At 40.6% G+C, this 16047-nt stretch overlaps 2 protein-coding genes across 2 annotated transcripts in view; one reads left to right on the top strand and one right to left on the bottom strand.

Annotated features, from left to right (window-relative positions):
- LOC308481103 (uncharacterized protein) overlaps nucleotides 1–16047 on the top strand; it is a 358919-nt gene that overhangs the window by 187496 nt on the left and 155376 nt on the right. The window lies entirely within an intron of this gene.
- The window catches only part of LAMA1 (laminin subunit alpha 1), an 86426-nt gene that overhangs the window by 38808 nt on the left and 31571 nt on the right, over nucleotides 1–16047 (bottom strand). The window contains exons 11-22 of the mRNA XM_081013178.1: nucleotides 15266–15406; nucleotides 13788–13961; nucleotides 12675–12776; nucleotides 10859–11070; nucleotides 8863–8974; nucleotides 7994–8104; nucleotides 7161–7288; nucleotides 6404–6490; nucleotides 4452–4663; nucleotides 3159–3265; nucleotides 1730–1910; nucleotides 856–992 (exon numbers count right to left, since the gene is read on the bottom strand). Of these exons, the coding sequence (XP_080869304.1) occupies nucleotides 856–992; nucleotides 1730–1910; nucleotides 3159–3265; nucleotides 4452–4663; nucleotides 6404–6490; nucleotides 7161–7288; nucleotides 7994–8104; nucleotides 8863–8974; nucleotides 10859–11070; nucleotides 12675–12776; nucleotides 13788–13961; nucleotides 15266–15406 (1704 nt within the window). The remainder of the gene's footprint in view (nucleotides 1–855; nucleotides 993–1729; nucleotides 1911–3158; nucleotides 3266–4451; nucleotides 4664–6403; nucleotides 6491–7160; nucleotides 7289–7993; nucleotides 8105–8862; nucleotides 8975–10858; nucleotides 11071–12674; nucleotides 12777–13787; nucleotides 13962–15265; nucleotides 15407–16047) is intronic.

Here is a 16047-nt window from a genome sequence, read left to right on the forward strand (position 1 = left end):
TTAATGGCTTCTTTTCACCTAATGAAGAGATTACTGAAGTCACAGCTCACTGGTTTGCAGTTTGCATACTGCATCTAATTCCTTATTATACCTTCTTTGTCTACCACTTACAATGTGCATGTCACATTTTTCCCCCTATACTAGCAGCTATAAGCTCCTAGCACGACGTCAAATCTGAGTGTTCCCATGTGAAAATATGGAACTAGTCAAATTGTTCTAGAGCCACAGAACCTTGTTTTAGCTGCTTCTTCTTTTTGTTTTTTAAATGAAACACATTGTTATGATAAAGGTGATCTCCCTTGGAGGACAAATTCTAGCTTTTTGCTTCATACCAGCTTTTTAGAAATAGACTGCTTAGGCTTCAGGTTATAAATATTTTGAGAATACAGTTATATAGAATCCAAGGCTGTATTAGCCAGTTTTTAATTAATGCATTGCTGAATGGTATTTCTTTCTCCACAACCAGAAAAAGACTCAAACTCAGGGAAATTCCTTGCCCTCTCAAAGACAATGTATCTTGCTAGTAACACAATACGGCTCTCATTAGTGAAGATGGATTGATTAAGTGAAAGAAACTGTTATATACTGTGAAATTCTTACAGATATTTACCTTGATTCATGGTTAAATGTCATAAACCTCATATATGTCAATAAAGGGGATATATATTGTTCTAGATACAGCAAAACATAGGGTAGGAAGAAGAAAAAGTTTCTTTTTACCAGCATCAGCAAAACCAACATAGCAGAAGCTGACCTAATTTGTAGTGTCTAAATACCACAAATTCAATGTGCTATCTTGTGAAATATTTTTAAAAGCTTTGTTTTTTAAAAGGTTCCTAACAAGCACAACATTACCTTGCACCCATTCTCTGGCTCAAGACCCCAGAAGTTCTCCTCACATAGTTCACATTTTTCTCCTTCAGTATGAGGAGGGCAGATGCATCTTCCAGAATCTCCATCACAAACATCATGCGTATGAGCACAATTGCAAGCTACAGGAAGAAGACAGGGAGCAAGTAACCCATTTTGTCAGTGCTAGTAGACTAATAGCAGTGCTAGTAGACTAATAGCAGTGCTAGTAGCGGTGCTGTAGCATCAGGTCCATCTCTGCCTTAGGTGGCCTCCGCCTGTGAGTTTATTCATAAGGAAGGAAGTAGCTCATAAACATTTCCTATAAAGTCCTTTCCAATGTCTGAATTGGAACGTACACTGGTATCATCCAAGGTACACTGTTGTGTCTTAGGTGTAACTAGTGCTTTTTTTTCTTAAAAAAGTGTTTAGGGGTATTCTCATTTTCCTACTCATATTGAAATACTGCCCCTCAATGAGGCCAAACTTAAGAGTCACAAAATGTTTAGGGGTATGTGTACCCCTGTGTCCCGTCCCCCCCAGAAATTCTTAACAGATTGAGTCAACGGTAAAAGCAAGATTATTACCAACGCACCTCCTATAATCCCCACACCAAATGGCAAAGGGAAAATTGGCACAGGAACCATTTTCATAAGCCCAAATCTTTATTCCAACAGTTGGATTAATTGGATTCCCGTTGTAGACAAAACTTGATGAGAAATGCTTTGATATCAGTCTGCTGACCAGGCTTTACAAATAAATAAATGCTAAAGAGGCTCACAACTGACGTTTCCCATGGTGCAGCACAAAGCATTTTGTTAAAAGAAAATTCGTAAGAGTTTAAGAAACTGCCATGACCAGATTATGGGCTATAATTTACGTGTGCAGCCACCGTCCCGGAATGCATAAAAGCCATGAGCGCAACGATCACACTTCTCCCCAGCCACTCCTGGCACACAGAGACATTGTCCTTCATCATTACAGTCCTCAGCAGTTGAGCCAGCTTTACTGCAGTTGCAGGGACGGCAGCCAAGTCCGCTACTTAGGCCGTAATATCCAAGCTGTCACAGAGAAAAGAAAAGTGTTTCAGCAATATTTCATAGTTCCCTGAAACAAAAACAATTCCTCTCTTGTTTTCATTTTCATCGCTGAATGCAATCCATTCCTGCTCTTTGGCCTGCATAAAAATAGTGCAGTTCTGCTAGGCAGTGTGTTGGAAAACAGCTCCCAGCTCACATTTCCCCCACCACATAGAACTTATGGGTTCTACTGTGCCCATCAGAAGCCTTTGGAGAATATATAGGAAAAGCAAATATTGTTATTTTAGAAAGGCTTTTGAAATACACATCCAGTTTCCTAGATGAAACTCCTTAAATGCAAAAGTTCACAAAACTTTCAACAAAAGTTCAACAAAACTGCTGCCCCCACCCCACCCTGCCCCCATTTTTGTTTGTCAAGAATCTATTAGCATATGAATAGATCCCAACATTACTTATCATTGAATAACCATGCAGCACAAGTAAATGAAAAAAAAAGTTCAACTTTTTCACTTCTCATCAATGTCAAATACTACAATCCACATCAGTTACACATGTTTTTAGACATATATTTGGAGCTATTAGCCCAAATCTAAAAATTGCTGAGGTAACCAAGTTCAGCACAGGGTAAGGCATTATGACTACAGTGGACGCAACCGTGCGGGATGCACGTTTGCAACCCGCATCTGTGCACACGTGGGTTGCATTTTGGCGCTTCTGTGCATAGCGCGATCTAGCACTCCTGCGCATATGCAACCGCTGAAACCCGGAAGTAACCCGTTCCGGTACTTGCGGGTTTCGGCGGTCCGCAACCTGAAAAAACGCAACCTGAAGCGGCTGTAACCCGAGATATGAATGTACTATGATTCGGCCCATGTCTCAAGACAGCATGAAGGTTACCACCACCAGGCCACTCCACCAACACAAATATTGGAGTATAAATAGAGCATGGTATCTTCTGTCTGTCTCTATATATCTGACTGAAAAGAAAAGGCTGGATTTTCAGTATCTCTGCACAGGGCCAGGACCATAACACTAAGGTCATAGTATAATTGACAAAAGAGTAACTGCTGGCAAAGTGAGAGTGGGGGGGGCGGGCGTGCACAGCCTTCATTGACAAAAGGGAAGGCTTTCAAAGGGTGCTATTGCACCCACAGGCACTGCCTAGGGGGACACCAGTAAAACATGCGTAAATTACCAATAGAGCAAAAAGTAGAGCAAAAGAAGTAAAATCATGTGTGCTAACATCAAGATTTATTATTTCTTTCTTACCAAACACTTATTGCATTGGAGTCCCACCACATTTCCTTTGCATTGGCACAAACCAGTCTTCGGATGGCAGACACTGGAAATGGAGCCATTCACATGGCACCCACACTCTGATGTGTAAAAAGCACAAATAAAAAAGCTGAATATAACCAGCTATTAACAAAATACTTGAATAACTTTTCTCTATGTGAGGTTTAGGATTCTATACCCCACTTTTGCATATTCTTTCCATCAATATTTTAAATTTGTATTTTTGGATCCTGGACTTAAAATTAAGGCCAAGATCTATACAGTGCCATGTGTGAAAGGAAAGTATTTCCACTCAGGAAAGAAGGGGGGCGGTTCTGTGTCTCCCCCCAACTGCAACTCTGTTCTACATCAATTCTGCTCTAGAGGGTCGTCCAACATTTGAGTAGCAGCGTTGTGGGATTCACAAGGAGATGCAGTGAAAAGCAGAGGCAGGAACTGGCCCACAGACTATAAAGATATCTATGCATATCTTTGGAAAACAGACTAAATTTTCTAAAAAGAAAGCTGAGCACCAGAATTCAAAATACTCTTTTATGAGCTGTATAAAATGACTGGCCCCAGCTTGAACTACAGAGACAAATCCATTGCCAGCACTGATGTAGCATTTGGAAAACCCTCAAACACTCTTGCCTCATTGTTGTAAATAATGGGATATACAATAAAAATGGTTTTGACTCCATTCATGTTGAAATACATCTACCTCACTCTCTTCTTGAGATGTCCTTGTACCAATACAAAAGTACTGGAGGTGATGCATACAAAGAGATTAGGCAGGAAACTACTCTCATTGCAGGAAACACAAGTATTTTTTGCATTGGGGTGCCAATGAAATGGCTTGGATCCTAACTAGGCTTCCACTGACAGGAATGTCTCCTGGGTGGAGTTCGACACACAGGACTGTTCTGCTAATGGAAAGCAGAGAGACAACTGTCACCAATTCCTCCAAAAGCCCTGTGTGCCACCAAAAATCTGCTCTGGAGAGTTGGGGAAGTAGACAGTAGAGCAGCATGTGAAGCAGCAGAGGGAGATGAAAGAATCAGTAAATATTACCCCCACCCTTCTGCAAAAATGATCCTCTGCTGGAACATAGAGGAACACCTGTGAAAAGGAGGAGTCACTGTGTTCACAGTTAAGAGTAAAGTGATTCTATTTATTAATCCATTGATTTCCTCAACCCTAATGTGCCTTTTTTTAGGACGTTGCATAAAGCAACTGTCCTACGTATACAAAAATACTTGATCAGTTGATTTAACAGGAATTACTCACCACGGCAGTCTTTGCTGATCACCGCATCCCCGTAATACCCATCAGCACAGCTTTCACAGTGTTGTCCCACAGTATTCCCAATGCACTTCAGACACTCTCCTGTTAGGGAATTGCAGTGGCCGTCTTCCGTGGGATCTACATTGCCATTGCAGTCACAAGGAATGCAGGACTGCCCAGGGACCAAAGGATCACCATAGTACCCATTTGCACATCTGCACAAGGGATTGGAAATTGTGTCAGGTTACAGAAAGCCACATTTTGGAAACACAACACAAGTCTGAAGAGCATAGTGTGTTCATGTACAGATGCAAAACTAGGGTTAGTAGAGAAGTGGCTGAGAAAACAGTACATAACAGGACTGCAAAACTTAACTTCCATCTTTACTATGCTGCTTGAAAAGATAATTTCACCCTTTGTTATGCTACATGCGCACCTAATTTGATTTCAGGGGCAAAAGTAGAAATGGGGAGAGCAGGGGGCAAAATATTCTCTAAAATTACAAAAAAAAACAACCCACCACCCCTGCATACTTTAATTCCTCATTTTAAAAACATGATATTTTATTTAAAGGTTATATATTTACAACTGCTTACAAGACTTATAGTGAAATGTTAGAATGATGGCAAACTTCCAGACCACAGTCCAAATTAGGCCCACCTGCCCCATATCTGGCATATGACACCAGCAGCAGGGCAGGTAAAGATAGGGCTGCAAAAGGAACAGGAAAGAGCCTTAAAATACACTCCTTACTGTTCCTTGCTCTTCAGCACTTATGGTGAGGTCAGAAGGAAACTGCTCGTGCAGTTTGATTTCAAACCATTCAGGCAAAGGGAAATACATTTCCCAACATCATGGCAAAACTTTTAAGATTCAGATTCAAGTTCACTTACATGTTTTCCCTATAACTGGGTGCACACTGCATTCAAAGTCAGCTCAGCTTTTTCGAATCACCCCAGCATACTGCTCTGCATCAATCTTTTGCAGATGCCCTTCCCCCATGGTGGGCCACAGGCAGTAGTGGCCAGGGTGGTGGGGCAGAGCTGCCATTCCAAACCCTGAGATGCTGCTACTTACCTGGACAGCGTTGGGGCAGGGCAAGGCCGTAATGAGGTCGGGGCTGTGCTGATGCACTGACAGAGTCAATCCAATACTCCTGTTAGTACACCCACACAGCCCCAACTTTTCTGCCGCCTTGTCCTGCCCCAGTCTCAGTAAGCTGCAGCAGCATCAATGTATAGACCAGAGCTTAGGGTTGCCATACGTCTGGAGTTTCCCAGACATATCCAGAATACCGCATTCAACAGCAGTGTCCAGGCGATACTTGGCTAAATGTCTAGGAAAATCTGGACATAGGGCAGCCTATGTTGGCAATGCTCAACAACTTTTCTGTCTGGGTTTCCATGGTTTGAAATGTGGCAACCCTACCAATGCTTTCCAAACTGTGTGTTACATTAATGTGTCGGCTGCAGTGTGTAGGTGTGTCAGGTGAATGCTTCCTGAGCTCCTCCCAGGGCTGTTTATCCTCCAATTTGCTAGTAAAACTGAATTACTGTGTCGTGAAATGATGCATGTCTGAAAAGCGTGTCACCAACATGGAAAGTTTGGAAGCTCTGGTATACACACAAGAGCAGATATGGTAACCATCATTATTATTCCCATCATGAATGGACTAGCTCTTTTGCAACATCATCTCTCTCTCTCTCTCTCTCTCTCTCTCTCTCTCTCTCACACACACACACACACACACACACGTGTCAAATCAGCAGGGAGTGGGGTTTCCACCCTCTGCCAAAAGCAGCTTTGGGCACACATTCCTGAAATGAGACTGACACAGGTACAAGTAATGTGTATTTTGAGCAAGAATTCTGAAACAGGACAGAAGCAAAACTGTTATTTCCAAATATATTTAATTGACAATATTTGCTGTTATTTCCAGGGTTCTAGCTGCATACCTTTCACACTTGGCTCCTTCATAACCTGGAGGACATTTATCACAGATAACTTCACCTCCATTATCCAAGTGACAGGTAGGACTGAAACTAAAAAACAATTATTTGGGGGATTATCATCAACCTATACAGTTTAAAAGCAATACACATTAAATGCACGCTCTGTATATTTATTACATGAATTGTGGTCACTACTGATAACACCACAGAGAACACCACAATGAGTGTTGTCCGGTGAGCGTTCATTGCAGACCCTTTCCTCAACAAGAGCTTCTCTGTGAGGCAACATAAACTGCTTTTTTAAATTTCAGAAAGATGAAGAACTGGGGAGAAATATGCTTTTAGGGGAAAGCGAATGGGCATACACAAACCTTTCAGCTTGCTTATATAGCAGCTTGCTGGATTGCTACCAGTATCTAGCAGCTGTGCAAGAATCAGCCTGAATTGATTTTGTTCACATAAAGAGCGTTAACACTAAAATATTTTCTAATATTAGCAATGCATGAAAATACCTTTTCAAGAAAAAAACCCCCAAGGGCGACATTTGTATTCAGTAAAGTACTGGAAAATTTCCAGCTCCTTGTCTTAGCCGTCTAGGAGCTATCATTTCTGAAGGGTACCGTGGAATTCTTGTCATGTTTTAACACCTTCCCTTCAGATTGATTTCTCTTCCCACCCCCCATTCCTTTCTGTTTCTAACTGGCACTGCTTGTCTGATATTGCTGGAGATGTCATGCAATGTTTCCAGTTAGCAGCTTACTTGTTTGAAGCAGTTTTCAGTGGGCAGGCGCACGGCTCACAGTCCTCTGGAGTCCCCCTGGACGGCGTCCCATAGAACCCAGGCAAACACTGATCGCAAGAACGCCCTGTAGTGTTGTGCTTGCAAGCCTGTGAGACATGCAAGACACCTTTTGATACTTATTCTGAGTGGAATTCTATCCCCAGAGGGGGGATCTCAGCATGAAATGACATGCAGCATTAGGATTCAAAGAACAGAGACAAAGAAACAAGCAGGCTATTGACAATATGCTTTTCCAAGCCAGCAGCAACAATTCCCTCATTAGCAAATATTTGGTCTCATGGATTAGTTGTGTTACTTTGACTGTGGACTAAATCAGTTTGCTAATATTGAACACTGGAAATTAACAGGTTAATTTAGAAGATTTAAAGTTCTTTTTTTATTTAAAAAAATCACTTTGAGGAAAGGTTCCCTTTCTGGTGCAGAACTTAACGGAACCAGCACAAAAGTTGAGGAAATGTAATCACATAGTTATGCTCCAATATTTTTCCTACTTGGATCCACAGGAATTTTTCCACTCAGCTGAGAAGGAAAAGCTATGGCTTTCATGACTTTTCATATAAAAGTGTTTTATGTCAGTTCTTGCCTAAGCCAGATAATTTAATTCCTTTAACATGCACACACACAAAAAACTTTTAAAAGTTACAGAAGCTGGGTGGGAAGATGCGCTTTGATGCTTCTTTGGGGTATATTACAAAACTGCATTGCACTGAAAAAATTATATGAATTGGTTTTTTTTTTTTAATGTGATCTTTTTGGAAATGAAAATGAAAGCGCACTGCAAGGTAACTTACAACACAAACACCATGAATGTCACATTCCGTTGCATGATCATGGCAATCACATGGCTGGCAAATCCCTCCAAAAAGTATGCCACCTACTCGGTAGTGGCCAGGAAGGCAGGACTAGGAAAGAAAGAAAGAAATGACAGCACAAAATGGTTCTTACAGCACTTCAACCCAATTATTAGAATATTTGAAAACCAATTAAAAATGAGTTCTGCATTAGTTCTCCTATAAAACAACAGCACAAACGTGTCTCTGAACTCAATCTACAGATCTATGCTTGAACAGAACCTTTGTGTGGCATGGGGAGTAAGTAGTGATGTTTGCTATATAGCGTAATAGTCTGTATTTACAAAACAAAAAACACTAATTAAATATGTTATTTTTTTATATTTATACTCCAACACACAGGGACAGAATCCCATCATACAGATATAAAACCAGTCTTGGAAAGGACCCAAATATGGACCAAATAATCCCAAACCCTATTACAATATTCCCTGAAATCCTGCCATATTTTCTTAAAGTACATTAAAATATATTCAGGAATCTGACATACACTGTCAATTAGCACATATGAGAAACTGTAATTTGTCAACCGTTTCCCCAAATTTATAACAGAATAACTGTTAGGTGTTCACCTTTAAAAATAATCTATGCCCTATCCAACCTTCAGTTTCTTTAGCTATAAACCCTGTAAAAATGTGGGGAAATGTTATTTTTTAGCAAGTGGATAAAATTGTCATAAACAATGCAGATTTTAAAATGTTGTTCTGCCGTTCCGGTTTTAAAAACTGCAAGCAAATACAATATGGTCTGTATGGGGAAAGTATATTGAAAAGTGCTTCCTTCTTGTATATAAAACCATGACAGATTACCTCACAAGAAATCCCAGAGTAGCCTTGGGGACATTCACAATATTCCACATCTGCAGCTGAAGACACATCTATGAGATTAGCATTTGCTGTATCCAAAGTGACAGAATCCAACCTGTACCAAGACAGCAACACACACACGTGAATATTGTAGTTAGACACTAAAGGATTTCACTGGAAAGGGATATACATTTAGAAAACTTACCCAGGTATGGATTCGGACCATATCTTGTTAATAATTTATAGAGTCACATCAGTTACATTTGGCAATGTATTAAATATCCTGGAATTAAATACTAAATGAATTCCCAACATAATCAAGATGAGCTTTGCATCATTTGCAGTACTCCAGCACTTTCTATGGATACAGGGTCCTTTGTTCTCTGATATACAGAAAGATGGGGAAAGGATAGCATAGGAAGCTGCCTTATATCAGATCATACTATTTGTCCATTCAGCCAGGTCTCTGGCAACAGCAATCCAGGAACTTGGGATGTGGGAGAGGGAGAGGGACCACATCACCTGCTAACTGAGTCTTTAATAATTGAAGCATCAGGGAACCTAGGGCATTGTGCAAGCAAAGCATGTGCTTTACCTCTCCATCTAACCCTGTACTATGTACTCTGATTCTCATGGTTCTCCAGACTCTCAGACATCCTTCCCCAACACCAGCTATCTGGTATTTCTAACTGAGTATGTTAGGAACTAAAGCCAAGTTTACAAACATGTGCTAGGGTCCCTTCCCAGTCATTGATGTTTTCATAAAATCCTAACGTCTCAATTTACAAATTAGTCATTTGTGCCCAGGTCATCAGTTCACATCACCAGAGATGTAAAGAGATGGACTGCAATTGACTCAGACTATGCACTTGTGGGACTTCTGCATATTTGCCTACAATCTGAATCTTCACTAGTCAAAGACTTCACATTCCCAAGATTTCCACGACAGACAGAAACTTGTTTCATTGAAGATTAGATTCTGATGACTCAGGATACAAATTTCTAAATAAGATTTCATACCCTGCACATACACATAGAACTCTCAGCACATCTTTACTGATGTGTCTATCAGTCTATCTTAATAACATGGCATTTCAGCAAAAAATAAAAAATTGACATTACAGCTCCATGGTAGCCACAAACAAATGCACACAGTAGCCTCATCTTATAGAATGAAAATCAAGAATAAATGTGAGATTTGGTAATATAAAGTCTCCTTGTTCCACACAGTCTGGTACAGAACAATGATTAACAAAATGTCAGCTTATTAGAATTCAGAAGCACATACTTTCCAACTTAAAGGCCCTAATAGGATGCAAGAAAGGAAGGTCCATCCTTCTCGCTCTGCAACTGGTCTTTTATAAATGAACTGCTTTGTCAACAATGCATGTGCTAGATGAAACCAATTTATTTAATACCCTCTATCACCACAGGCAAGGAGGGTTCAGTGTGTTCTCTCTCATCATAAATAATAATGATGATGATGATGACGATGATGATGATGGCAAAAAAGTAAATGCCTGGGCTATGGGCAAAATTCACTTGTGGAAAGGCCTTTCACTTTGCCAGAATAAAATTTCAATTGTAAGGTATAAATCTGCAAAGAACTGGCAACAGCTTTATGTGGACCTCTAGTATACTCTGTTAATGAGTTGCCTTCTTAAACTTCCTCTTCCAGAGCTATTAAAGGTGTAGGATTCCTGTCCCCCTTGTTATCTGGAAATTTCACCCATAAGTAAGAAGCATCTTGGAACCTAATTTTCCAAAAGTCTTCAGGTCAAGATCTAGGCAAGAATTAAGTGAAACACCTGAAAACATACATACCAATATACTTAGAGCTGACATAGGTAAAGTTAGGATTTTGGTGACAGAAAATTATGAACAGCATAAATAAGGCCTTAAGACTTTGGAAACTTTTTCTGACTTGTTTTCATCAAAGAATACTAAACTGGCATAACAGAAATTTTATTTCTAAACTGATTCTTCTTGTGTCCATTACCTGTATACAGCCTTTTTTGCAATGTTGTAACTGGCCCTGATCAGAAGATGGGTAACATTTGCCAAAACTGTCATCAGCATATCTCGATCTATTAATTTCTTCGTATTAAAATCAACGAAGTTTTCAGACACAAGCCGCACAGTGCTGGAATACTCCTCATATGGTTGCAAAGACAACCCTTCAGATCTTGTACATAAAATTTGTCCATTGCCCTGAAATGATACATATATGACTGTATAGAGCTTTCCATGACAAAAGTTAATTGGAAATTTGTTTAACCATATAACTTATGAAACATTTACAAAGAACTGTCCTCTTATTCCAGAATCAACTTTCCAACCTTTTCACGGTTCATTCCGTAAGAAAAATTCTGTTTAAGTTGATCCATGTCCAAGGGATGCCTAGATTCTGATTTTAAACACATGGAAATAATTCCCACCAAAATCAATGGAATGAGGGGACGCTGGTGGTGCTGTGGTCTAAACCACAGAGCCTAGGGCTTGCCGATCAGAAGGTCGGCAGTTTGAAATCCCACAACAGGGTGAGCTCCCATTGTTTGGTCCCAGCTCTTGCCCACATAGCAGTTCAAAAGCACATCAAAGTGCAAGTAGCTAAATAGGTACCGCTCTGGCGGGAAGGTAAATGGCATTTCTGTGTGCTGCTCTGGTTCACCAGAAGCGGCTTAGTCATGCTGGCCACATGACCCGGAAGCTGTATGCCGGCTCCCTCGGCCAATAAAGTGAGATGAGTGCCACAACCCCAGAGTCATCCGTGACTGGACCTAACAGTTAGGGGTACCTTTACCTTTAAGGCGTTTAGAACCAAGGTATTAACAAAACTGACTACGTGTAGAGGATGCTAGTGTACAATTTACACAGCAAACCAAGTACGCTTTGAATATGGACAAGAGGAAACAGTGCAATCCTATATAGGACTACTCAGAAATATGAGTTACTGAGTTTAATAGGACTCCTCCCGGTTTGTAAATGGGTATAGGATTGCAACGAAAAAAGACCAGTTTCCTCCCAACCTATATTTGTATATTCAGCATAAGAGGATCACACATACAGGAATTAAAGCATTCTATAATCTCACCCAAGTTTTGCAAGCATGGAAGCAAATGGTGTATTTGCAATCAGTCATTGTCAATTACTGAGTGAAGGGAAAACTTAGGATTGTATCTAATGTTAGTCCTACTCCAAGTGGACCCACGGAAATTAATGGACATGACTAATTTTGGTTCATTAATTTCAACAGGTCCCCTCTGATACTGGATATAACCCATTTATATAGCACTTTTGAGGTGTTAAAAAGACTTCATATATATTATATTATTGAAATCCACCCCCATATTGCAGAAATGACAAGGCTGGAGAATGTGGCTTATACCTTCAGCCACCTAGTAGGTTTATGGCAAAGGAGACTATCAAATTCATAGCTTTAGGCTTTGAATTAAACTCCTCTAACTGGCAGTAACCAAAATGTTAAGCAATACAAATACACCATTCACTGCATTTAATTTGTTTAAATAAATCTAAAGGCAAATATCCAAAGGGCTACATAAACACACTGGAGCTTCTCAACCTCCTCATTCCCATCAGCAAATATCCCACCCCCAACAAGCTATACTCAAAAGGTTATGAGATCCACCATATTGCCATTCCATGACGCACAAGAGTTGTCACCAGAAGAGGGGGGGAAACCAGCAACCAATACGACTACCATCCATGCGTGTTCACCTGTGTTTTGTGCATTCTTTCTCTTTGAATCCCATGGTCTACAAACCACCATTTCAATTCACATAATCTTAAATTACCTGAACAATAACATCCACATTAGATACCAAATCACTATCCGTACTGTCCATGGGAATTTCATAGGACACAGTATACTTCAAATAACCACCAAAGGAAGTGAGCTGGAAGAATAAAAGTGTAAATATTTTTTAAAAAAATAAGTTTTCAGCATAACAGGGAAGAGTAAAACTTACACGCAGCAGGCTGAACAACCATTTCCCCATTCTTACTTTTTAGCACCAGTGTGGATTCCTCACTATTAAGAATTTACCTGTAACATACACCCAAATAAGAGATAACACTGTCCCACTTGCCATGGTAGAAAGTGCAGGCTTACCTTGCCCACCCCAACCCCTTGTTAAGTGCATAGAGCTGGACGAGGAAGCTAAAAGAGCAACGATCTTCCTTACTACTTCTTTTAATTTTGTGCCCTTTTCATTGCTATCTGAGCAGCTGAACAGAAAGCAGAGCAGCCCAAAGGGTGGGAGGGAAGGGGGGGCAATTGCAAGGTGGGGAGCAGCAAAACAAAGTGATTGCAGGAGCGAAAGTGGGCTGCTGCAGAGTCAGTATGGGAGAGAGAGGCAATACAGATCATAACGGATCCTCCTAATTTTTTAAAAGATTCCCCTCAAAATCATCAACAAATAATAGCTCTTCACGCCCACGGATGTATTCTGAAGATTGTTGGTGTTTTTGTTGACATTCTTTGTAGAAACCATGAAGATCCATTTCTTGTTTCAACTTTTTGGTGATGCCGCTCCCCCTTCAGTGCAGTAAATCACCTATGGAGATTTAACCTGGTGGTGGTGGGGTTGCGGGGGGCACATGTTAAATCATAAAAATTCAAAAGGGTCCATTTTAATTCTACTGGATCCAACTATTATCCAGACCCATTAAAAAAACCATTTGTGTGAGTTTGTGTAGACACTCTTCCTCTTCCTCTTTCTGTTTCTGTTAGGTGGACAGGAGTGATCCAAGGGAGGGAGGAGAGTAGAAACTAAAGGGTTTGATGCCCATGGCACTCTCCCAAAATTCCTCAGATGCCCATGGGCCCAAAAAGATGGGAGATCCCTGTAATACGATATAGGATAGTTACAAAAGCAACAACTACCTATTTTCCCTTGGATACTTACTTTATTTCCAAGATATGGCTTGGGTGCAGACCAGTAATAAGGAGACTTCAGTATTTTTGCAGCTGCTATATTATTAATACTTATTTGATGAGGTCCATCAAACTGATCTTGTTGAGGCTGTACGGTTTTTGTGGTAAGTGGAGCAGTCACCAGCCACCCAGCCATAGAAGACACCTTAAGGAAAATAAACTATAAAACATCATTTACCACACCTAGAAAGCACGTCAAAGTGCAAGTAGATAAATAGGTTACCTCCAGCGGGAAGGTAAACAGTGTTTCCATGCACTGCTCTGGTTCGCCAGAAGCGGCTTAGGCATGCTGGCCACATGACCCGGAAGCTGTATGCCGGCTCCCTCAGCCAATAAAGCGAGATGAGCACCGCAACCCCAGAGTCGGCCACGACTGGACCTAATGGTCAGGGGCCCCTTTAACTTTACTGTTGAAGCACAGGGCACTATTATCTCCCAAAGGGGCACAGGAAAAAAAGGATCATACAGAAAATTGTTTTATGTACTCTTGGCAGGAAGAGATGTGTGCATGGTCCAATTCACCACTGCAATTGGCTCCCTCAGAACACCTGTATCCATCAGGCTTCCACAGTCTGATTCACACAACCCATTAAACCACAGTGAAAATAAGCTGGTTTCTCTCTGAACAAACCATGAACCTGGTCTACATTTGCTCCCAGTATGTTTCCAAGCACAATTCAAAGTGTTGGTGCTGAACTTTAAACACCTAAACAGCCTCGGCCCAGTATGCCTGAAGGAGCATCTACACCCCCATCGCTCAGCCCAGACACTGAGGTCCAGATTCAAGGGCCTTCTGGCAGTTCCCTCACTGCAAGAAGTGATATTACAGGGAACCAGGATTTCTCAGTAGTTGTGCCCGCCCTGTGATACACCCTCCCAATGTCAAAGAGGTAAGCAACCATATGACTTTTCATAGACATCTGAAGGCAGCCATGTTTTCACAGACATCTGAAGGCAGCCAAGCTCTTAATATTTGATGTTTTGTTGTGTTCCCCTATATTTTCTTGGAAGCCACCCTGAGTGGCTGGGGCAACCCACTCAGTTAAGTGGGGTTAAATAAATAATAATAATAACAACAACAACTACTAATTATAACTACTATTAATAACTACTAACAATAACTAAAAATTACTACTACCACTACTACTACACTCTTAACTTTATTACTTGGTACGGCCTGCTTATGTGAAATTGGATGGAGATGGGCTGTCTGTCATAAAATAAGATAGACAGGAAGTCTTGCTCAGTATTTTCTACTATAATTGGAAGCAGAAATCCAAGGTTTCAGCCAGGAGTCTTTTCCAGACCTGCCTGGAAAATTGGACCTGGCACTGTCTGCATGTAGAACATGTGCTCTGCCACTAAACAATAGGCCTTGAAGTACATTTATGGGGATGCCTGAGAAAAACTAATGAGGTCTTTGGACATGGAACATTAGCAAGATCATACCTGATTGATGGGCCATGGAAGGCTTTCACAGACATCAGAAACCCCAAAACAGAAACATTCAGTGCAGCCCTGGGGATTTCTTTCTTGGAGATTATAGAATCCTGGCATGCAACGGTCACAGTTTTCTCCTTCAACATTTTCCTATGAAATACATGCAATATTTGTTCTGTTATCATCACAATAATAACCAGCATACACTAGAGGTTAGAAGTAATCCTGGCATAATGATTGACTGATGGTCCTAGAATTAGTATTAATGCATTTCATCATTATTTTTAACCTTCATCTGACCAATTTCTTATTTTGACATATACAAGTAAAATTAAGCATGTTAATTTAGGATTGGAAATATGAAGTTCCATATGGCTTATAAATTTTGGGTTAATCCAAAGAACATCAGTTCCCATTGAATGTAAGGAAAAGTAAGCATCAAGACCTCCCACTTTGATAGTTGTGTAAAAGTGATCAGCAAACATTTCCAGTGCCATCCTCAATGCTAAATAAGTTGCTGTCCTTGACTTAACTGCCTGCTGTTCATTCTAGTCACCCTTCTCCACCCTCAACTGCATTTACTAATTCTCTCACACCATGTGACATGTAGTGCCTCCCTGAAATTTGTGACAGATATACCATGAATCATAACTCAAATCCCCACCCCAGAGAGATTTTTGCCTAAGCCGCAGTTAATTGCTATACACAGGATGTGATCTTTACCACTAACAGAAATGTTTTCCTTATTAAATTAATTTACAAATCCCACTCCAAAGTTCACAACAAATCAA

This window comes from Podarcis pityusensis, assembly GCF_964106645.2.
Source record: "Podarcis pityusensis genome assembly, chromosome: 7".
Lineage (NCBI taxonomy): Eukaryota > Metazoa > Chordata > Lepidosauria > Squamata > Lacertidae > Podarcis > Podarcis pityusensis.